This window comes from Bison bison, unplaced genomic scaffold (assembly GCF_000754665.1).
Source record: "Bison bison bison isolate TAMUID 2011002044 unplaced genomic scaffold, Bison_UMD1.0 scf7180017864139, whole genome shotgun sequence".
NCBI lineage: Eukaryota > Metazoa > Chordata > Mammalia > Artiodactyla > Bovidae > Bison > Bison bison.
The window spans coordinates 6,491,858-6,516,424 of NW_011494711.1; the positions used below are offsets into that span (position 1 = coordinate 6,491,858).

The window sequence follows — 24,567 nt, forward strand, 5'->3', positions numbered from 1 at the left end:
AAGGGGGCAGCCTGCTCTGTACCACTGTGCTACTACACAGGTGCTTGCCATCCATTTTCCCGCTGTCCACATAAGGAAGCTGAGGCTCAGGGGATTAAGTGCCTCTCTCAAGTCTATCGGATTACATGTGCTAGAGGCCTCATCAGTAACTGCAGAGACCCTCTTCTCTCCATCTGATCATGCATGCACATGTGCTAAGTCGTGTCCAACTCTTTGAATGCTATGGACTGTCTATGGGATTCTCCAGGCAAGAATACTGGAGTGGGTTGCCATGCCCGCCTCCAGGGCATCTTCCCTTACCACCGTGAGCACTAAATGAATTAGAAAGCTGAGACCATGAGGCAAGGATACAAAAAGCAACCTGGGAAGCTCTAAAACACCAAGGATTTCATAAATTTTGATTATTTACAACGCCACCCCAGGAAATGAATAGAACACATCAGGTTTTAGGAAATCAGAGAAGAATCTTCAGTACTTTCTAAGGCACCAACACCGGTCTCCCATTGAGAAACGGCCTGGCCTGCCCCGTCTTTGGTTCTCCCCACTTCCGCTGGTGCCGTGGCCCTGTTCTCCTCTCCCTGAAGTAACTTCTCCGTGGGCACTTACATCGCTTAGTTGTTTCCCGCTTTTGACAGCCTGAACGTAGACAGGAGTGTCAGTAACCAGCTTGTAATTGTTCCTTGTTTTCAGCACGTGAGCTTTGTACTTGATCTGTCAAAAGGAAGAAGGAAAATAAGCCTGTGTTAGACCATTCATTATATTTGAAATTGTTGGTTTTCACATAGAGCCTGGTTGCTTTTAGCTCATGGCATGCACATACATTGGCCCTGAATTTCATAACAATCAGCATAATCAATGCTTATAGTCACATGGATCATCTAGAGTCTTCTAGGAGGCTTGACAGCTGCCTTCCTAGAAATATTTAAGCTTTCTTACTAAAATCTTGATTATAGTATTACCTTGCCTAGCAAATCCTCTCCTTACAAATAGATCCTGTCTATAGCATAACAGACTCCTAATAAATGAGATGTTTTTTATAATAGGAATTATGTGCTCATTAATATATCCAAAATCGTTCAGAAGGTGGCGAGAAGAACCAGGGGTCCCTTCTGCACCAGGGGACCATGGGACAGCTCATCTGCATTGTCTGCACTCCTGAGAAATGGCGGCTCTGCTCTTCAGCATCTTCCTCCAGCTCGGCCATCCTCAGCACCACTTCAGACACAGTTGGGTGTGACACTGTCTGTGCTTGACGTCCTCTCCCCTTGACTCTAGACCACACAGGGAAGGAAGCATACTTGAAACAACCAAAAACCAAAAAACAAGGTAAACTCACATCGTTGCGTAGATCGTAAGCATGCTTGGCGTGGAGAATCTCAGGAGTGTCCCAGACGTAGCAACCAATGCCTTTCAGCCAGGTGAGGTCATCCTTGTACACAATCTGGGGGTTGCAACAGATGGAGGGGGTCGGAACAAGAAAACTTGACTGTAACTTTAACATGAAAGACACAGACACACTCTAGACCCAGGATGACTTTGCGGAATGAAAACAAGACACTATGCCCTGAGGCCATGGGTGCTCTTCAGACTTCAGCATGCAGAGCCCTGCTTCTAGGGACAGCTCAAATTCCCGGTAGACCCCTGGGTGTACAGGAAAGTGATTCTGGAAGAGGGCGGAGCTGAAGAACCAAGTGAGTCAGTCTCTCTTGGGTGTGGGGCGTGTGTGGGGCTGGGGAAGAGGACCTTCATAAGCAGTGGACTTACGTCACTGATCTGGTCTGTGACCTTCCTGACGTGACTGTTGACTTGCAAGTCGGGGTGGCAAATCCACTCGTGGAGGTGAAGGCGGTAGTCGATCTCACTGACTTTCTTCTGAGAATCCTTAGCAGTAACCATCTCTACCATGTCAGGCACTATGTGGATTTTCATCTTGTTCTTCTCATAAACAGATCTGTACAGGCGCTGTGGAGATAACGTAACCAGTTAAACAGGGAACTATGCAAGGGTCATGGCAACACGTGCCTTTCTTAGACCCCACAGAGGTCAGGGGCATCACTTAGAGCAACCGGTTGGGGGCAGGATGGGGACTGGATGTTTCTGACACTTTCTACAGATTCATAGGGGTGGGGAAAGGCAGTATGGGCTGACACAGCTCTCAGCTTCTTCACATGTGCACAGTCAGTGCCATGCACATTGCTGAAAAGAATGATGTTCTGACTTATAGTTGGTGGTTCTGTTACTTGGCTTTTGAAACCAGCCTTTAGGATCACTTACGTCGATGTTAAACTTGCCAACTCGGAGGCACCGTGCTGTGTTCGGATCATCTTCAACACTTCTGGGTAAAGTGTAAAGAGCTTTGAACTTCTCATATTCTTCGCGGTATTTGATCTATAGAGAGAAAATACAAAGGAAGTAAAACAATTTTGAAGAGCGCTGGATCTATATTGTTAAAAGAACATGAGACTTAATTAATAAGAACCCAACTCTGAAGACGGGCCACCTTGGGGTCAGCACTTTTCTGAGCTTGTTTCCCTGTCTGTGCCCAGAGGTAGAGGAAGCATGGTACCTGCCATAGGATTACCTGAAGATTAGGTCAGACTATGTGTAAACATCCTTTAGATATCATTTTAAAAACTCCCATACCGATACAAGTATTTCTGCTGTTACTACAACTAATTTTAAAGATGATGTAATTTAAAAATGATCTCTTTTATGATGTTGGCTTTGTTTTTCTTAACCATAGTAAAAGATGAAAAATGTGCTCAGGAATTTCTTTGTTTTTAATAACTGACAAGTCTGGTGCTTAAGAGACTCAATCCTTGAATTTCAGTTTCTATGAGGTTTTCCAAAAATACAGTTCAACTAAATTCTATGGGAAAACCAATGTCTAGTTCTTAAGCCATATTGCCTATTAATGAATATTTCTTTATTTTATGAACTAGGAGGAAAGGCTTTTACAGAGACTGGGATCCTCTCTTCTGGCATATGATAAAATAACAATCCTCTTACAACTCAGAGGCCCACATCTCAATTAAGACAAAAAAAGGAAAGATGGGAGTATTTATGTAGAATTTCAGGAAAGCTCTTCACTGATAGAAATCAAGGAAATTTCCCATCAGAATTTTCCAGAACATTAGTTCACATGCTCCTTATACGTAAGCTATTCCTCAGTTATAAAGAAAATAGTATTCAAAGGTATTTAAAAATAAAAACTAAAGTTGAAATCCTTCTTTTAAAAATTAATTTCTCTATGTTTGATATCATTTCAAGAACAATTTGCCTGGAGAATCTTAACATCTGTAAGTTTTTTTCCTGACTAAAGGAAAAAGCCTTTGCTGAGCTTTCTGAAAACTATCTACAAAAAATTCTCAAATGAAAAGCTTGATCCTTTGGGCTAGTCTGTTTGCAATCTTCCAAATTAAGTTGTTCTGGGAAAAATCATACAGATTTAATTTTTCCCTCTGGGTAAAAATTAATTCCATATGTTGTCTAACAAAGTCTTTTTCTGAACTGTGCATTTCCAGGCCCATTAGATGGTAGTGAAACCAACTTCCTGGGTGTCTAGCATTTATATGAAGATTAAGAGAATAGAATTGAAAGATCAGGATGCACTGTCTATAGTGTAGCAATAAGTACTCTTCTGTAAAATACTTATGTCAGAAGGAACTCTCAAAAACTTCAGGTGTGTATGTATGTGCTGATCTGCAGTACAAAATAGATTTCTCAGTGTGGGAAAAAAGATCTGAGAAATATTGGTCTAAAGTGTTACATAAAATGTTCAAAATTAAGAGCTAAAAGTCTCTAATAGAGGCAAAGTTTCTGAAAGAAAACTAGGCTTATTAGAACTGCAACAAAATTTATAGGGAGTTTTACAATAAAAGGTTTTACGTAAGAACATATTAGGCATAAAGGGTTAAAAGTGCTAAGACCTTATACTATATTCAAACAGCTCATGTGATTTAGGATTTTTTGAAAATTATGTCTATACCTACAAAAAGTTTTGTTTTTAAAAAACAGTTTCAAAAGATTTTTAAGTTTTTATATTTCATAGATATAAAGTTAACAGTTTATTCTTAAATCATATATTTGGGGCTGATGAAATAACTGGTTATCACATTCACTGGTTTATTTTTCTACCAAAGGTCACATAATTCTATTAAAAAAAAAGAGTGCATTTTATATGGTGTATTACGTCCTCTTTTCCATTTCTGGCTAAAATATCCATATCCACCCATGGCATTTGCACACAGGAGGCCTAAAAGGTCACACTGGTGTCCTTCATGTGTGTGTGACTGTCTCTGCACTTTAGGGCCCTTGAGAAGGGGAGTAAATGCAGACTTTGTGATGACTGAGCGCCCAGAAATTTTTGCTGGTGTGCCCCTTTGAAAGTGCTGAGGGTCCTTCTGGGCAGCACAGGAACCAACCAGAAGCATTCTGGGAGAGGAGAGCAGGGAAGGGCAAGGAATGGTGGGAAGGTTAATTGACTTACATGGCTGGCCATGTACTTCTGGTTCTTGGCATGTGTCAGGGACACGGTGTTAGGAGGCAGGATGTAGCTGGTGGCTTTCACTTTATCCCAGGCCTCCTTGTACAGGTTCTGTGGGGGTTAAAAATCTTGTGAACACAAAATAATGCAATCTGGATAACTTCCAGAGGCAAATTTTCCCTGTTTCTATCCTTCTCAGACATTCCCTAACAACCCCAAATCTTACTCTGTGGGAGCCAAGTGCTCCCAAGTAAATAACTGCTTTACTGCCTTGTTCATAATCTCAGAGTCCATTATTTTGTCCGTTCCCATAGCACTTATCACAGTTTGACAGTTATCAGAGATTTTGATGACATATTCATTCCTTCATAGGTCTAGGATTCCTAGAGGATGAAAACCACTAATATTAAATAGATATATAGTAGGAGATAAAATGGAGAAGGCAATGGCACCCCATTCCAGTACTCTTGCCTGGAAAATCCCATGGATGGAGGAGCCTGGTGGGCTGCAGTCCATGGGGTCGCTAAGAGTCGGACACGACTGAGCAACTTCACTTTCACTTTTCACTTTCATGCGTTGGAGAAGGAAATGGCAACCCACTCCAGTGTTCTTCCCTGGAGAATCCCAGGGACGGGGGAGCCTGGTGGGCTGCCGTCTATGGGGTCGCACAGAGTCGGACACGACTGAAGCGACTTAGCAGCAGCAGCAGGAGATAAAATGTTTCCATTTCTAGGTATTTATTTACTCAGGAGAAATAAAAAGCTATGAACACACAAAGCAAAAGTGAAAGTCGCTCAGTTGTGTCCCACTCTTTGGGATCCCATGGACTATACAGTCCATGGAATTCTCCAGGCCAGAATACTGGAGTGGGTAGCCTTTCCTTTCTCCCAGGGGATCTTCCCAACCCAGGGATTGAACCCAGGTCTCCTGCATTGGAGGCGGATTCTTTACCAACTGAGCCACAAGGGAAGGCGTGAACACACAAAATCTATATGCAAATATATACAGCATCTTTACATAATTGTAAAAAACTGGATGCAACTCAGATGTGCCTTTAGCTGTGACTGGAAAAACAAACAAACTATGGTTTAGAATTTTATTTTGTTATAAAAAGGATAAAGTACTGATTTAGGCAGCTATGTATGGATGTGAGAGTTGGACTGTGAAGAAAGCTGAGCGCTGAAGAATTAATGCTTTTGAACTGTGGTGTTGCAGAAGACTCTTGAGAGTCACTTGGACTGTGAGGGGATCCAACCAGTCCATTCTAAAGGAAATCAGCCCTGGGATTTCTTTGGAAGGAATGATGCTAAAGCTGAAACTCTGGTACTTTGGCCACCTCATGCAAAGAGTTGACTCATTGGAAAAGACTCTGATGCTGGGAGGGATTGGGGGCAGGAGGAGAAGGGGACGACAGAGGATGAGATGGCTGGATGGCATCACTGACTCGATGGACGTGAGTCTGAGTGAACTCTGGGAGTTGGTGATGGACAGGGAGGCCTGGCGTGCTGCGATTCATGGGGTGGCAAAGAGTCGGACACGACTGAGCGAATGAACTGAACTGAACTGTCCTAACACATAAATGCATTTTGCTAAGAGAAAGAAGCCAGAGCTAATGACTACACACCATGTAATCACATTTAAGTGACATTCTGGAAAAAGTAAAACAATAGGGACAGGAAAAAGCTCTGTGGATGCCAGGGGAGAGGAGTGGGGCAGAAAGGGTTAATTTGGAGGTGATATAGAATTTTTCTGTATCTTGACTATAATGGTGAATACATGATTTTATGTATTTGTCAAAAGTGGAGTACTATGTACCACAAAGAGTAAAATTTACTGTATGCAAATTAAAACAAACAACCAAGAATCAGGATGGGGAAGGGAACTAAAATAGAATACAAACTGTAGCAAATAAATCTAACTGTATTACAAATGTATAACAAAGCTACAGTGAAGGAAGTGGTGAAGAAAACAACTGACTTACTTTATAAAATGGTATATCTCGACTGGATACTCTAAGGCTATAGGCAAAAATAACTGTACACAAAACATCTTACTCTAGTTAGTAAATTTGTTTCTCACAGGGGTGTGTGTTAGAAATTCTGGAAACATTTTATACGCATACAAGGGTGGCACAAATAAGTAGATATATCATAGATAATGAAAGTCAATGTTTTCATTGGAAAGGAAATAGAAAGTTACAAAAAAGGAAAAGGTTAATGAACCCTGTATTGTATTAGACAACAATAGTTCCCAATAGCAAAGTTGAAACCATTCAAGTACCAAAATAAAAAACAATAATATTAGATTCTATCCCATAGAATAAAATAAATATCCATGAGCCTATACTGATAGAAATAAATAGAGAAACTGACAGTGGAGAAGGGACAGCTGTTCCTTACAGAAGAATTCCAATTGATAAATGTAGAGGGGATAAGGGAAAGAGAAAACAACCAGAAGGGAACTGTAACAATTCTTGCAGGTAAGATCCATCAATGGATGTTAAAATATATAAGAGAAAGTGTGAGGAGAAACAGGATAATTGCATAGTCCCAAAAAATCTCCTCCAAGATATTTATTAATAACAAAGGTACAAAAGAAAGTCTACAGTGGAGAATCTCAGCAGATAGCAACTTAAAATAAGTGATCAGGTCATTCCCAGCTACTGATACCATGCACCACTGGCTATGATGTGCTGAGAAGGGCACATCACATCTGTGCTATTCTTGCCAAAAAAGGAATACCTTAAACCTAATCATGAGCAAACTTAAGATCAACTCAACCTTCAAAACATTCTACACAATAACTGGCCAGAATTCTTCAAAAGGGTCAAGATCAGAAAAAGACAAGGAAGAATTAAGAAATTCTCAGATACAAAGAGACTAAGGAGTCATGACAACCAAGTGCAGCATGGGATCCTAGACTGGCCTCTGGGACAGCAAAGTACTTTAGTGGAAATACTGTTGAAGTCTGGATAAAGTCTATAACATTATTACAATGCTAATTTTTTTTTTTTTTTTGGTAATTGTTCTATGGAGAAAAGTGTATGGGAATTCTCTTTACTACTTTTGCAATTTTTCTGTAAATCTAAAATTATTTCAAAATGAAGTTTAAAAACTGTTTGATTAATTAGCCAATTCACAGGAGGAAAAAAAAGAGTGCCTCTGTTGATCTCTAAGTCACTGGGCAAAGGAAAAGCTAGGCAAAAACAAGTTCAGGGTCAACAAAGACTAGCTCCAACAGTACCTGTTTGCACTAGGGAACGAGTTAGTGAATTTGTATCAACTGCATGACATAGAACAATACTCAAATTGGGGCTTATTTACTTGTACCTATTAGGATTTATCGGAGAAGGCAATGGCACCCCACTCCAATACTCTTGCCTGGAAACTCCCATGGACAGAGGAGCCTGGTAGGCTGCAGTCCATGGGGTCGCAAAGAGTTGGACACAACTGAGCGACTTCACTTTCACTTTTCACTTTCATGCATTGGAGAAGGAAATGGCAACCCACTCCAATGTTCTTGCCTGGAGAATCCCAGGGACGGGGGAGACTGGTGGGCTGCCGTCTCTGGGGTTGCACAGAGTTGGACATGACTGAAGCGACCTAACAGCAGCAGCAGCATTAGGATTTATAAGATAAAGTAGGAACTTAAAGTTCCAGGAAAAAGATTAGACCTTTGGGGGTAAGGTTGCTTGTTCCTTTTAATCTCTTATTGTCTCTAAAGGTGGAAGGGGTAACTCAGATACAGAGAAAAGAAAACTCAACTCACACTGCTAAACAGATCCTTCAGATTCTTGATTCTGTCATAATCCACTGTTTCTAGAACTGTCGTGTATTTGTCTTTGATCTGATGATAATTCTCTTTATATTTCACCTACAGACAAAGAAGACAGGTTATTCTTTTCTATTATTTGACAACATGTAAGACAATAACAGCTTGTCCTGGGAGAGTTGTACATGGAAGACACACCTCACTGGCATTAATGCCACTTTGAAGAGCAGTCACATAAAGTGGTGTGTCTGTGACCAGGTTATAATTCTTTAGATTTTCTTTACCTGCTGCTGTGTATAGTATCTGTGAAGAAAAAGAAAAGTTACGGAAAATGGTAAAATGCAGATCTGCCATTTGTGCCAACTTAGATGTACATTTCTGGGTTTCTGCTTTAATCTTAACAAAAAGGATAGGTTGGACAGTCCTGCAGACTTTGCCCAGCTGTCAAAACTAACAGTTTCTCTTGACCAAAAGTGGAGTCTGGATCTTTGCCAGGTCCCTCCTTCATCATGTTGTCTTTTCCTTGCTTATACTCTGTCCCTGACAACAGCCCTTCAATTTCAACATCCATCAGATAGCTGCCCTCCCCGAGATGAATTTCTGCTGTAAAGTTCTCCAAGTAACTACTTTTTACTTCAAAAGTTAAATACTTATGGTCAAAGTATGCATTTGGTTTCTACTCCCTACCAGTTAACCTGATCAACTAAGGTGTACATGCTTGAGGGTAGTTCACTGTGAAATAGCTCCCAGATAACAGTCTGCTATAAACATCTATAGCCTTAAACCACAGGGGACACTCAAACTGAGGAAGGCCAGCGCAAGAGCTGGCTACCAGAAGAGGTTTTATTGGGCAGGGGTCTTTGGTTCCCTTAGACTGTGTACTGTCAGAGCCACTTTCTCCACCTGGGCACAGGGACAGTCTCGCTATCAGCTCACTGGGAGCATCATGGAGTCCATCAACCCACAATGAGCTAGTCCTAGGAATATGGCTCACCTGACTCTGGAGGTCATATGATTTCTTCGCATGGAGGATCTGGGGTGTATCCCAAACGTAACACCCAATGCCTTTCAGCCAATTCAAGTCATCTTTATACACATTCTGCAAGAAAGAAGGAACAGTGAAAGGTGACCGGTACTAACTGAACTTCCAATCGAGGATTTGATTTTCTCCTGTCAGCCTTTGGCTGTGCTTAGTATACTCAGCTGCCATAGGGTGGGTTTTTCAACAGCTGGAAGGTCTTTAATGCCCTAGTCTAAAGAAGTTTAGGAGGAGAGCAAAAGCTAAGCCCAAGGCTACTTGAGCGGGTTAGCCTACCTTTTCTCAAGGGGAACTTCCCAACCCAGGAATCAAACGGGGGTCTCCTGCATTGTAGGAGGATTCTTAACCAGCTGAGCTATCAGGGAAGCCCAATGCCCTAGCCTAAAGAAGTTTAGGAGGAGAGTAACAGCTCAGTTTTAGTCTAGTGTTGAAGAGATTAAATAGTTAACACAGGAGTCTCATTGCTCTGAGGGGATCTTTACACCAAAAAACGTCACTCCTGCCTCTTTGAATTGAAAAGCAGCAGGGTTTAGGAATACAGAGACAACAAGGGCATGGGGGCCCGGGCAGGGCTGGGTGAAGGCTGTAACTTAATCAAGCTGCAGAAAGGACCTCATACATCACTCAAGATCTCCTGCGCGTGCCGGACCCGGACGACATTGGGTTCTTCTGGAAGAGACGTCCACTGGTGGAAGTAGTGTCGGTATTCCAGGTCACTGAGGATGTACTGGCACCTTTTAGCCAACACGTGATTCATCATATCTTGGGGGATATGGACATTTGCTTTGGTGTCCTCATAATGTCTTCTGTAGTTCAACTAAAGAATGATACACATTTAAAGACAAAAATAAGAAAGCCATTAAGCTATTCTGATCAATCTTTCCTAGAGTCTTATTTTCAATACAGATCAATATCTTTAGACTGGACCAAGGTTAAAAAAATGATACTTTAATATATTCTACTTCTTCAAAAATTTCCCATCCCTTTACTATAACACAAAGTAAAGAGGAACCAATCTTGTTTTCTCCTTTTTCCAAATACAGAGCCCACACTGTGTTTGGAGGAATGGGGGGAAAGGGTGAAAACAGATGGCTACCAAAGGGGTGCAGGGCTATGTGGCAGGGATGGGGGAAAGTCTCAAGACTGGTTCACTCCTCACTATCCCACCCCCAGCTGATTTTGAGACAAAGGGCAGATTATAAATAGGCAGAAGAGTAGTACACTGTGCAAATCCTCTTGTTAAAGTGAACTTTGCTTACCAAGCTCCTCATTTTTTGGAAGTCCAGACAGTGAACCACGTTGGGGAACTCACTGATTTCTTTTCCAGCCAGGTAGTGACCCTTCAGTTTCTCATACGTCTCTTTGTATTTCAGCTGTGAAGTAGGTACGGCATTGAGAATCACTAGGACTTTCCAACCAGTCCTTTGTGGCTAGAAAGACTCTCAAACTCAAGAAAGGAAAAAGTCCTACTGACCTCACTGTTCACAAAGTCAGCATGCTTGGCTCCCACAATGGGGATGTAGCGTTCGTCCAGGGTGTAGCCATAGGCCTTCGTTCCATCCCAGGCCCTTTTATACAGTATCTAGGACAAAGAAATGCATATCAACAAAACTTTGCATTCAACCTCTTCTAGATGTACTTGAAGGTAAATGGTAAAACCAAGGTAAAGTATTTATGTTTTAAGGCAAGGCCTAAATCTTCATTTATAGTCAATAGTGTCCCTACTTATGAACAGGATAGAGTTTTTGGACTAGTTGCAAATTAAACCTACTGACCCCGAGACATTTTATAATAGAGTTTAACTTTATTTACATTTCTAATAAAAGTGAAAACAAATTTGCACACAGGGAAAGAATCACCAAAGATTGCTTCCCATTCAGCATACACACACACCTTTTAGATAAGCTGAATTAAAATTTGGAGAGCAAGTCCTCCACTTGCTGGCTGGAAATATCTGGACATGATTGCTAACAAGGGACCACCCTTTCCTGTCTTCTTTCTGTTGGTAGCTGCTTGGTTCTACATGTGCCCAGAAGTGATATAGCACTTGTTACATTATTGTCTTTTTAAAAAATTATTTATTTTTAGTTGGAGGATAATTGCTTTACAATATTGTGTTGGTCTCTGCCATACATCAACATGAATCAGCCATAGGTATGCCTACTTCCCCTCCCATCTCCCATTCCATCCCACCCCTCTAGGTTGTCACGGAGCACTGGGTTGAGTTAGCTGAGTCACACAGCAAATTCCCACTGGCTCGCTGTTTTGCATATGGTAATGTATATGTTTCCACGCTTCTCCTTCAGTTCGTTCCACCCTCTCCTTCCCCTGCTGGGTCCACAGGCCTGTTCTCTATGTCTGTGTCTCCGTGGCTGCCCTGCAAGTAGGTCCATCAGTACCATCTTTCAGGATCCCATATTACGCATTAATGTACAATATTTGTTTTTCTCTTTCCGACTTACTTCACCCTGTATAATAGGCTCTAGGTTCATCCACCTTCTTATTTGTACATCATCTCCCTCACTTGCAGCTGCTCCTGAAAGTCTTATCTTATTGATCTTTAGCTCCTCAGTGTCTCCCTCAGTGCCTGGCACATCACAGGGCCTCAAACAATACTAGCTGAATAAATACTACTTGCTCTGAATAATACGCTATGAAATAAAAATAAATACAACAAAATAATAGGTCTCCTTATAAGTTCAGTCGTTCATAAAGTCAGCCAAGAGCATGCATGCTAACAAAAGCTTAAAATTCAGAACTGAGTTGTACATCACATAAAATAGAACTTACAGTACTGTAGAGTTTTTCCATGTCTTTGGAGTGGGTGATATATGGTGTATCTGGAGAAAAGATATACTTGCCCTTTATTAATTTATTAAATGTTTCTTTATATTTTACCTAAGGAGAGAAAACAAAGAGAACCTTTGATTATTCTAAATATATATTTAAAGTTTCACAAGATCTACCTAGCAAAAAATAGTTACATTTAGAGATTAATCAATGGGCTAAATTTCATTATATGATATATAATTTTTATTATAACTAACACAATGGAATGTTTGGGATAATAATTTAGATATTATCTAAAAGGGGTACAGTATATGTCCTACTAGTGACTTTTAAGACATTCTCCCCCAAAGATTTTCTTATAATTTACTCCCCATTTTCTTACAAACCATTATCTGGAGGTAAGGAAAGTCTGTTCAATGACAGTTAAGCTCTTAGTTTATATACCTTATTATACACAAAGAAAACTTACATCACTTTGATTGACTGAGTTAATCTTGGCGAGAACAATCTCTGGAGGATCCACCACACTTGTAAAGTTAGGATAGTTGGCAAGAGCATCTTTCTTATATTTTATCTGCAAAGGAATAGAGACAATTAAGATAGGTGGTCCCCTACAGGGTACCTATCCCCACATGGTAGGTAAGGAGGCCAGGCTTTATGTAGGAAGAAAAGGCTCTGCATACCTGATTCATCATTTCCTGGTTCCTGGTAACCCTCACATGGTCCACAGAATCCAGGGGGATCCAACCAATGCCTCGGAGCCACTCCAAGTCAGCTTTGTAGATATTCTGAGAGCAGAAAGGGAGACACAATGCAGGTGTAAATAACTCGGGCACATGAAATCAGGCAGCAGATTAGAAACAACTTTTTCAGAAGGTTTTTAAGGCTTTCTCTCTAGTGGCTATGTCTCATTGATTCAAACATGATTTCATCTGTACACTTGAGCAATATTTCTCATGGCTGTTATGAATGAGGAACTATGCAAGGTGATTTGAGAGATGAGTATAAAGTCTTTGAAGTGTAGAGAGAAGTTATCTATGAAGTAGACAGTGGTAGGTGCTGCGAGAGCAAGAACACTTAGATGCTGTGGGAGTTAAAGGTAGGGAACCGTTGTTTTCACCTGTGAGCATAAGACAAGGTTTTACCAAAGAAGTTATAGTTTTAGATGAACTTGATACATATAGTTATATAGAAATCTGTGGGGTATTCAGACTAAATAAAGGCAGTCACACAAGTAAATGCTCATGTCTTGTAGGGTTGGGGGCCACCCCTCCTGTCTGTCTTTACCCTCGCCCCCACTTCCTGGATTCTCTCAGGCCACCGCACGCCATATAAAGAGGAGGTGCTAATCTGATTAGAGTTCCACAAAGGTTATCCTGCTGCAGCCACCAGTGAGATGGGATGTTCAAGTTCAGTACCTGTGCTGCAGGCAGAATCTGACATCCTGTTTTGGTAACAACGAGAACACCCAGGTAGGCTTAGCTCCTCGGTGCTCCTGAGCATCACATTAACGCATTGTGTTTCTGTTTCCTACGGACTACTGGTGGCAGGTAGAGATCTTGATTCAGGCTTCAGGGGGAGGTGACCTGACACACATTCTCTATCCCAGCTTTGCCAACCTCTGCATAAGGGCTTCTGGCCCTTCTGCAACTCATCAGTATGTTGTGTCCCTTTTGCTTTGATTCCTTGCAAGCAATTCCTTCATGAAAGCCTTGAGGAAGGAGATGCTTGGCAAAGCAAGGAGGAGGCATTCCCAGGTCTTGACTACACTATCATGTAATATTATTGAAATCCCAAATCAATGTCAACTCCCGCCCAAGTCAATAATTATTTTAAGTCAGTTGACAATTTTCCATGCACATGTGAAGAACTATTGATGATAGAGATGGTACAGAATCAATTTTTTAAAACTTGACTTTGAACGTTATTCAGAAATGCACAGTCAGCAAGCAAAGCTGTCCATTACTGCTCCCAACCTTTCTCTACTTCATATCCAGCCTCAGTTCCCTTCTGACAGCAAACTATATATTTACGGTTATGAGTTTCAAAGACTGGAGGCTCGAAGTTAGTGCTTATGATCTGAGTAGACCACATGCCTCTAGATAATTAAGAGACAAAAATCACTTACATCACTCTGTAGGTCATAGGCCTTCCTTGCCTGAATAACATCATTTTGGTCAGGGTGACATATCCATTGGTGCAGGTAATTGCGGTAATCAATGTCACTGGCAAGGGCCTGTCCCTCCTTGGCTGCCAACACCGACACCATATCAGGAGGTATATGGATTTTGGCCTTTGTCTTATGATAGTTCTCTTTGTAAAGTCTGTCATTCTGAATCTGGCCTGCGTGCTCGAACCAAACCAGTTTAGGATCATCTCTCATCGTCGGGACACCCACATAATGACCTTTCTGCTTGACGTGTTCAGCTTTGTATTTCAGCTGGTGGGAAGAGGAACAGAGATTCCGTCAACTTAGACAAACACACAAGGCAGAAGGGGCTTGAAACATCAAGCAAGCTCAGGCCCCCAGATATTTCTGTTACTCTCACAAGAATAAATACGAAAAAAATTGAAATAGAGATGAAGACATTTCAATTTAAAAATAGAAAAATATACACTTACTTTCTAATTCTGGCAATATCTTATTTGAAGGCTTAGAGATTTTAGGGAAGCAGAGAATAGAAGAAACAAATAAAGACCTCAAACAATAGTTTTTGAAGCAGCAGAGAAAAAAAAAAAAAAGATGAAGAATGCTAAGAGCCCACAGGAAAAGGACAAGAATGGAGCAGGTACTCTGGCCATCCCCAAGGCCAGCCAGGCCTGCCAGCCAACAAGGAGCTCTCCATGGTGCTATGTCTTAGGGTAACTGGGTCCCTGTAAGAGCAATGGCCAGCCTTTGCAAAGTGCACTTGTATCAGAATAACTTACCTCACTCTGAACATCACCAGAATGATGGGCATGAACAAATGGCACAGCATCTGGAGGCAAAATGTAACCGGTGGCTTTCTGTTTCTCCCAGCTTTCCTTGTAGAGATACTAAAAGACAGAGACATGACAAAGGGTTAAACCAAGGAGTCAGGATAGAGGGCTAAGTCTCCTACAGGTGTGTTATAGTCCTCCATCCTCACAGAAAGTGTCAGGTGTCCAGGCAAAATCCTTACCTGGTCCAGTATCCGGGCTGCCTCCTGGGCAGTATGCAGCTGAGGGGTTTCTGTGAGAGTGTACTTTGATTTTGTGTCATTCCAATCTTTTCGGTACTTAATCTAGAAATGAGAAGCAAGTTGGTAAGTTCTTCGATATTAAGAACACATAATGCTGTCCAAGCAGCTGCTAGCACCAGTCGTCTCAATATTTACAATCCGTATCTCAGACAGCGATTGCACAATGAGTGTAAGGAAGCGGAAAAGCTTTGGAAACAACATCTTCCAAACCCAGAAATTTTACTATTTTAAACAATTTTTAACAGATCACCTTTATTTAAAAATTTAACCGAGCCGTTTTAGAACAACAGTCATGTACTTACATCGTTCAGGATTTCACCACTGTGTTTTGCTGTCACGTAATCAACTCTGTCATCCACAGGAGTAAAGCTGAGAGTTTCTATTTTTGTGCGATATTTTTTCTATGGGAAAGAAAATCTCTTTTAGACAACATTGTCTCTGGTCCTGAGCAAGATATGCTGCATTTAAGGGTGTGTCTGAACTAGAAGTGTAGAATGTCATATTTCAATGGCATCTTTTTGGCAATTTGGCTTTCTTCTTAGCATTTTATTTTTAAACAAATGGGTTGACATCTTATACCTTCCACAGATTTTAAGGTAGCAGGTTTGCTTAGCTCCCAAAATCATGTAATATATCATTACATGTACTCTGTGTGTGTATGTGTGTTTTTCAATTTTCAAACTTCTCTCACATGTATTGCCATTGAGGACTGAAGAAAATTTCCATTTATACAATTCCAAGCATCACTGAGTGGTCTTACATTCTTATGGGTATGGTCCCACAATGTGACAGGGACAGTACAGGATTATTTTGGAAAGGATAGCAATTGAAACTGTAATTGCTGATGGGGAATGACTGCATGTTAGCTGGTGTATTTTTGTTTAGTTTCTTAGGAAATGTGCTGAATGTCAGGATAAGATCTTGGAATACCTCATTGAAGATGTCTGCCATATGCTTGGCATGATTGACAGAAACAGAATCAGCTGGCATCCACCCAATCCCACGTAACCATTCCAAGTCAGCCTTGTAAATAGCCTGTGAAAATAAGACCAGGAAGAAGTCAGTAAGTCTGGTCACATTTGTTCTATTCATTGGTCTGATGGAGAAATGCAATTTAAGAATGACATACTCAAGCACCAGACAAGTAACTTAAGTAAATTAATGATGCGGCAGCATAATAAACTGGGGCCCATGTTTGCTATTTAAAGGGGTTTAGCCTTAATTTCGGAGAAGGCAATGGCAACCAACTCCAGTACTCTCGCCTGGAAAATCCCAAGGATGGAGGAGCCTGGTAGGCTGCAGTCCATTGGGTTGCTAAGAGTTGGACACGACTGAGCAACTTCACTTTCACTTTTCCTTTCATGCATTGGAGAAGGAAATGGCAACCTACTCCAGTGTTCTTGCCTGGAGAATCCCAGGAACGGGGAAGCCTGGTGGGCTGCCGTCTGTGGGGTTGCACAGAGTCAGAGACGACTGAAGTGACTTAGCAGCAGCAGCAGTAGCCTTAATTTAGCCCGAGGTCATGACTATCAATGGCTAGTTCATGTCTGGAGCTGCATCCTCTAATTTTTTTCCAACAAAATGGGAAATCCTAGGTTTGTATACAAAATTCCCTGATTTTAAAACTTAATTCAAAATTTAAAAACACTGTGTCAACTAAAACAGCATATCTATGCCTGTATCCTGTCCATGGACTGCCAATATTTTACTTACAATTTAAACTTCTGTTGCTTCTTAAGTTCTGTAGAAGTAATACTTTCAGAGTAGTTGTCTTTAACATGATACAATTAAGAACTATATTCAACTACCACTTATTTCCTTATCCTTCATGGTACTGGTGATTTTAATACCACACTATAAATTCTAACCAAAACCAAATTCTTGGCTGTATAAAGACATGGAGTGATGATGCAAGATTTAATGACATAAACTTTCTGGGAGTCCTGGGAAAATGATGAAAGAGTTCAGGCTAAAATGCAGCCCACTCACATCGCTTTGCAGATCGTAGGCTTTCCTGGCCTGAATCACATCGTTCTGGTCAGGCATGCACGTCCACTGGTGCAGGTAATGGCGGTAATCGATATCGCTGACCAGAGTCTGGGAATTTTTAGAGTGCTCGATGGAGAGCATATCCGGGGGGCTCTGGAACTTAGACTTCCACTTGGCCCAGTGCAGCCGGTATTCTCTTTCATTCTGAATCTTGCCAGCTATGAGGGCCCAGCGGATCTTGTTGTCATCCCTGGCTGTGCGGGTGCCCACGTAGTGTCCCTTCTGCTTCTCGTGATCAAGCTTGTATTTATACTGGGGACAGAAAAACACAGCAGATGGATCACAGCACGAACTCTCTATGCACCTGGGGCGTTTGCACGAAAAACTGAGGAGTAAACAAGGCCACACTCACGTCACTCGCGATCTCCCTGGAGGCCTTGGCAGCCTGGATGGGGATGGCGTCCAGCCGGACGTCACAGCTCATCTTCATCTCATCCCAACCTTCACGGTAAAGTTTCTGAAGAGGAGGAAAAACAAGGTATTGTTCCCAGTTCAAACTCATCAGTGACTACAGGGGTTCAAGTGAAAATTAATAACAAAGGGGTACAGTTTTGAAGTCCTAGAACCAGTTTATAAAAAGAGAATAAGTGAAAGAATCATCATGGACCAGTGTACTGGAGAACAAAATCATGTCTGGAATCCAAAGATCTGGACTTGACAAGGCTTTTTCCTTTTTTTAATTTGAATTATAATTTCAATATAGTTGTTTATGGTTGATGTAAAAGGGTTTTGGTGCTTCTTGTATTGATAGCACTGGGATCAGTTTAAGTTCAAACATTAATGGGCTATTATTGAATTTCTTCATAATTCTACTTAATTCTTCATTTCAATTTCGTAATCTTCAGAATTATAAACTTTTTACATTCTGAAAAACAAGAGGGTTTTTAATTTGAAAAAGAAGGGCTTACATTTGAAAAACAACAGGGTTTTTCCCTCTCTACACAGTTTTTTTTTTTTTTTTAGATCTTCTAATACAATTGTTGATGCATAGTGTTTGGGAGCGTTAGATCTTTTTACTGAAGCACTGATTGGAGATAATGGGCCACTTTCTAAGTGTATCGCTGTTGTGTTTGTAAAGAGAAGTCAATGAAAATAGTGACTGATTTACAGATAACTTTATAAATATATGTTCACATTTAAGTGGATAACTTCTGTATTAACAATGTGAGAAATAGCAGTAATTTAAATGTATAATTCAGAAATCAAACCTATCACCATTGTTCACAGCTTGAACAAGGCAGAAAGGAGAAGTGAATTTCAATTAGTTTCATGGCCTTTGCATTTTGAAAAATGAGTGCTTAGATAGGATCTGTCCTTATAAGTATGGGAAAGTTTTATATGAATTTTCATTCAAGTTTTTGTATTAAGTTTGACTGGGCCTATTTTAATGCTGGACTTTTTTTTGTACAAAAGAAAGTGTTTTCCACATTTAAATGTATTATAATAGAGAATATTTAATGGAAATTTGTAATTATGTTATTTTAAATTTTTTGTATTTGTTTTATTACATATATTATTATACTATTTTTTCTTATGTGATATACTTTTTTTATGTGGTCAGATATAATTTTTATCTGAGCTACAAAAAAACTGGACTTAGGACCTAACTTCTTCACCTACTAACTGTGAGAATGTGGGCAAATTCTTTAATCTTTTTAAGTCTGAACTTTCCCATATGATTAAAAACAAATAACACTGTCTTACCCATGTGATTGGTGTCAAGTTTAAATGAATCAATTTAACATGAAGTTGTTTGGTTACCCATAAAATTACATACAAATATTCTGAAAAAACTGCTTTCTAAATGCTGAAAATTACTTAAAATAGGGGACTTTATCAAGATTACAATACTAGCAACACTATGTATAAAGAAAGTGAATATTTTGTTTAGTATTCAGATAGGATGTTTGATACCTTCCAAAACAGAAGCCATTCTCATTAGTATCTAAATTTAACAACTTTACTTTTGGCATGGTGTCAAATACTAGTCTTGCTTATATCATGATACTAATGGTGTGTGCATGCGTGCTAAGTTGCTTCAGTTGTATCCAACTCTGTGCGACCCTATGGACTGTAGCCCACCAGGCTCCTCTGTCCATGGGATTCTCCAGACAGGAACACTGGAGTGGATTGCTATGCCTTCCTCCAGGGGATCTTCCTGACCCAGCAATCAAACCCACATCCCTTTACGTCTTGGCAGAGAGGTTCTTTACCAATAGTGCCACCTAGGAAGCCCAATATTAATGGTAGGGTTCTGGTATTTCCAGCTGAGAAATTTATCATGCAAAAGATAGCACATGAGGCTTTCCAGAATTTTTTTTCCAAAGATGTCTATGGATTGGAAGGAAGAGGCTGATTCTACGCAGTGAAGAGCTGGCCGTCTTTCCATCCACTCACTTGGCAATAAGAATTCACTGCACCATATACTGTACCAATTCTAGTTCAAAAGAAGCATCAAAATTTTGCTTTCTTCCCAGCTCTTGGAAAAAATTAGCTCCTAAGAGGCTCATTACAATAAAGTTGGTGGTGCAGTACACACATGATGAGGAATCTTTACTTGGAAGACTCCTCTCACAAAGATTTATTATTTTTTGAAAGATAAAAGGTTCCAAGCCATGGTGGACTGTATTAAGAAAGACAGTATCCTTCTTCTAAGGTCATACTGTTCCACACACAGAAAAATCTCTGTGATTCATGAAGGTACTACCTTTCTTGAACTTTCTTAAACTGTGAAGCTACCCGTGTAACTGAATTCTTTCATTTTATCTAATAGAGTTTTAAGTTGATCTCTCCCTTTCCCCTGGTATACAATGATTTATTCTGCAAAGGATGATAATTCTGCCTTTTTCTTTATGATATTTTTCTCTTATCTTTACTCTTTTTTTTCCCTTTTTTTAGGGATGTGCTGGCTTTTCATTGCTGTGTGGGCTTTTCTCTAGCTGAGGCGAACAGGGGCTACTCTTTGTTGCAGAGTAATGGGCTTTTCATGGCAGTGTCTTCTCTTGTGGAGCACAGACTCTAGGGCACACGGGCTTCAATAGCTGCAGTTCCTGGGCTCGGGCTCAGGCTCAGTCGTTGTGGCACATGGGCTTGGCTGCTCTGCAGCATGTGGGATCTTGCTGGACCAGGAATTAACCCGTGTCTCCCGCACTGGCAGGTGGATTCTTTACCATTGAGCCACCAGGGAAGCCCTCTTATCCTTACTGTTAATTAATTATTTGGGGATAAATGAGGAGCTTATCATTAAGCTACTTTAAGCAAATGTTAAAAAATAGTAATGAGCCTCTTGATGAAAGTGAGAGTGAAAAAGTTGGCTTAAAGCTCAACATTCAGAAAACTAAGATCATGGCATCTGGTCCCATCACTTCATGGCAAATAGATGGGGAAACAATGGAAACAGTGACAGACTTTATTTTTGGGGCTCCAAAATCATTGCAGATGATGATGCAAAATCACTGCAGCCATGAAATAAAAAGATGATTGCTCCTTGAAAGAAAAGTTATGACCAACCTAGACAGCATATTAAAAAGCAGAGACATAACTTTGCCAACAAAGGTCCATCTAGTCAAAGCCATGGTTTTTCCAGTGGTCACGTATGGATGTGGGAGTTGGACTCTAAAGAAAACTGAACTATAAAGAAAGCCGAAGAATTGATGCTTTTAAACTGTGGTGTTGGAGGAGCCTCTTGAGAGTCCCCTGGACTACAAGAAGATCCAACCACTCTAAAGGAAATCAGTCCTTAATATTCATTGGAAGGGCTGATGCTGAAGCTGAAACTCCAATACTTTGGCCACCTGATGTGAAGAACTGACTCATTGGAAAAGACCTTGATGCTGGCAAAGATTGAAGGTGGGAGGAGAAGGGGATGACAGAGGGTGAGATGGTTGTATGGCATCACTGACTCAATGGACATGAGTTTGAGTAAGCTCCAGGAATTGGTGATGGACAGGGAGGCCTGGTGTGCTGTGGTCCATGGGGTCGCAAAAAGTTGGACACAACTGAGCGACTGAACTGAAGGGAACTAGTGGGCATCCTTGGTTTACTCCTGACTTGAATGAGAAACTTACTTACTTGAGCCTTGCCTTTGATTTGAAATTTACTCTTAGTTATGACAAGAAAATATTCATTTATTCTTATTTTGCTAAGACTTTATTAAAAAATAAGAATGGATATTTGATTTGGTCATACATCTTTTTAAATCTAATAAAATGAGCATACAATTTTTCTCTTTTGTTCCAGCATATTATCAGTTTTCTGAATATGAAATATTTTTGGCATTCCTGAATGAATCCTAGTTATTTGTATTATATCATATTCATGTACTATCAAATTTGATTTGTTAATATTTTATTTAAGATTTCCTCATTATTATTGGTCTACAGTTTTCATTTGAGGCAGTTGGACAAGTTTTGATAATGGGGAAGGTTTTCCTTCTTTCATTAGGCTCTATAGTTATTTATTCCTTAAAGTTTGGAAACAATTGCCCTATAAAATCATCTGGGTGACCCTGACATCATAGAAGAGTGAGGAGAGGTCTTTAATAACCCTCTTCACTTCTTATGTTTTTATTCTTTTCTTGGGGTCAATTTTAGTACTTTATAATTTCATAAAAAGAATCCCCTATATATCTGGGTTTTAAAATCAATTTAAATACCACTGTGAAATGAATTTTAATTATTTTATGTCCATCTGAATCTGTCATTCATTCCCCTTTCTTGTTTGTGTCTCTTCATTCCTCTTTCATCATCTTTCTCCTTGTTCCCTTCTCTCTTTTGTCATGTTGACATTGCCTCACAGTAACTGGCCTTACCCAGGGATTCAGAACCAGGGATCGGCCCCTCTCCTCACTCCTGGGCAAGGGCCTCCTTACCCACGCGATCTTCTCTTCCTTGCCTATGAAGAGTTCCCTGGTGATAGCTTCGTACCAACTGGGCGACTTTCCAAACAAAAGGGGAGTCTGTTGCAGTACTTACATTGCTCACGTTAAGAGCATTGGTTCTAGCAAGATTAATTTCTGGAGTATCTGGCATTATGTGGATTGAAGTTTTATCCTTGTCCCAAACTTCTCTGTACTTTGGCTGTGGAAAGAACCAATAACAAAATTACTTCACAGTTTGTAATTTTTCTAGTTGCAGTGTACAACTTTTGATTTTTCTGGTCCCAAATCTTTTCATATTAAAAATTTCCAGAATCTTTTTGCATAAGTTACTCAAATTTGTTATGAAATCTGTATTACCACCTTTCATGTGTACTTTGAGATTTTGTTTAGAATTAGTAAGCAGTAACAAAACAACCGTGTCAACATCACTTACTGAAATCTTTGCTATCATCAATATTACTATTATCTTACAAATGGATTACCAGATTAATTATTTAGCATTCCTTTTATAACATGAATTTTAATACAGGACAAAAATGTGACTCACAATGCTGATATTTTCAGCATTGGATTTCGCGAGGACAACTTCAGGTGTGTCAACAATACTTGTGTACTTGAGTTTCACCACAGGTGTCCGATAGACACTGTCTCGGAAGATATGCTGGGCATTCTTGACTCTCAGTACTTCTGGAGATCCTTCAGGCATCCAGCCGATGCCACGGAGCCACTCCAAGTCAGCCTTGTAGATGGCCTGGGAAAGAAAACAAAGTCAGGAGAGGCAGGTTTTGGTTTTGGTTTTGTTAAATCTGTGGTAAAGTAAGAAAGCAGCTTTTCATGTTACATTTTTCTTCCAGAAACAAAAATCAAGCTGACCATGGGCCTAACAGAGAATTTCTCATATGCACAGCAGTGTTTTGTCCTGCTTTGTCTTCTCTGGTGTGTGGGTGTGTGTGTTCATGTGCATACACAAATTCTAGAAAGCAGAATGATGCAGAAGGGATGCCCTGCTTGGGGGATGTGTGGGAGATTTTTGAATATCTTGGTTATCATCTCACTGGCCAATGCAGACTTTGAAAAAAATAATAGATTCTCCAACAAGTTCTCCACACAAAAGCCAGAATGGTCTTTACAAAATTCATCATTCAAATCTGATGTCACAACATCCTCCAAACCTATGATTTCCCATTGGCCTCAGGATAAAGATCAACATCTTATCATAGACTAGGCTGTGCTGATGGTCTAGCATGAGTCCCTCCTCATTCTTCCAACCTCATCTGTCACGGGCTTCCCTTTGACCCATATGTTCTGACCACACTGGCCTTTCAGTCTGTGCTTTATATACACTCTGCTTTGTGTATGATGTTGGTCATTCTGCAGGAATGGCCTCACAGTGTTTTCCTCACAACCAACTCCTATTCTCTTTTCTTATCTCAAATCAGCATTTCCCCAGAGAAGCTTTTCCCACCTCACTTTTTCATAGTGCAATGACCACTCTTTTTCAGCCATCCCATTTTTGCTGATATTCATTAGTTGACATCTGTTCCTTTATCATCAACGTGAACTTCCTTCAGTCAGGAACTTTGTCTTGTTCTTCTTTATTCACCATTGTGCCTTTAGTGTTCAGCACAAGACATGGTACATGGTAGGTTTAATAAATATTTTTAAAGGGATAATTAAGAACTCAGTCCCTAGTTGCACAATTTCAATCCCACTTGGGTTTTCTTTTTCAGGACAGCACTTCCTTTTGAACTGGGATTTGCATTTCCTCGGCTATCTCCACATGTTTTCTCAGGAATATGTAAGTAGTTAACCAGATAAAATTGCTTTATGTGAAACACCAGTTATGAATTTCATTAAAAAAAACCGTTGTGTTCTTCAGAAATAGTATATCAATATTAATAGGACACAAATATCAAGCTAAAATAAGGAATAAGAGGAGTCAAAATGCAGGGAAATTTCTACCTTAGTGAAGAAGGTTATATGTTTTAGTGTGTGAAGTATGACAGATACACAAAATCTAGAAGGATTCTTGAAGAGGATTACATAGGTTTTGAAGCTTCCCTTTATCATTCTTTTTTTTTTTTTTAATTTTTTTTCCCTTTATCATTAAGAACTTGATTGATATGCATTCTTTAATACACCAGTGTGATTCAGGTTAATGAAGAGACTGCATTTATCTAGAAACTGGACTAAATTCACCAAATGGCAATTGTTTCAAATGATGGGTATACTCTTCTATAACAAACTCATCTATTATATTAATATATCTCCTGAAGCTTAAGGGAAGTTCAGATAATTAAAAGCAAGAATTCATTCTATACAAGAAACAAAT

At 40.1% G+C, this 24,567-nt stretch overlaps 1 protein-coding gene across 16 annotated transcripts in view; it reads right to left on the minus strand.

Annotated features, from left to right (window-relative positions):
* NEB (nebulin) overlaps positions 1-24,567 on the minus strand; it is a 208,427-nt gene that overhangs the window by 62,244 nt on the left and 121,616 nt on the right. For all 16 annotated transcript variants that reach the window (XM_010839994.1, XM_010839993.1, XM_010839991.1 and 13 more), the window contains exons 82-104: positions 22,783-22,986; positions 22,330-22,434; positions 17,709-17,813; positions 17,297-17,608; positions 16,238-16,342; positions 15,610-15,708; positions 15,248-15,349; positions 15,015-15,122; positions 14,215-14,526; positions 12,770-12,874; positions 12,556-12,660; positions 12,087-12,194; positions 10,771-10,878; positions 10,556-10,669; positions 9,916-10,113; positions 9,252-9,356; positions 8,456-8,560; positions 8,255-8,359; positions 4,490-4,597; positions 2,275-2,388; positions 1,765-1,962; positions 1,337-1,441; positions 607-711 (exon numbers count right to left, since the gene is read on the minus strand). In XM_010839994.1, the coding sequence (XP_010838296.1) occupies positions 607-711; positions 1,337-1,441; positions 1,765-1,962; positions 2,275-2,388; positions 4,490-4,597; positions 8,255-8,359; positions 8,456-8,560; positions 9,252-9,356; positions 9,916-10,113; positions 10,556-10,669; positions 10,771-10,878; positions 12,087-12,194; positions 12,556-12,660; positions 12,770-12,874; positions 14,215-14,526; positions 15,015-15,122; positions 15,248-15,349; positions 15,610-15,708; positions 16,238-16,342; positions 17,297-17,608; positions 17,709-17,813; positions 22,330-22,434; positions 22,783-22,986 (3,135 nt within the window). The remainder of the gene's footprint in view (positions 1-606; positions 712-1,336; positions 1,442-1,764; positions 1,963-2,274; positions 2,389-4,489; positions 4,598-8,254; positions 8,360-8,455; positions 8,561-9,251; positions 9,357-9,915; positions 10,114-10,555; positions 10,670-10,770; positions 10,879-12,086; positions 12,195-12,555; positions 12,661-12,769; positions 12,875-14,214; positions 14,527-15,014; positions 15,123-15,247; positions 15,350-15,609; positions 15,709-16,237; positions 16,343-17,296; positions 17,609-17,708; positions 17,814-22,329; positions 22,435-22,782; positions 22,987-24,567) is intronic.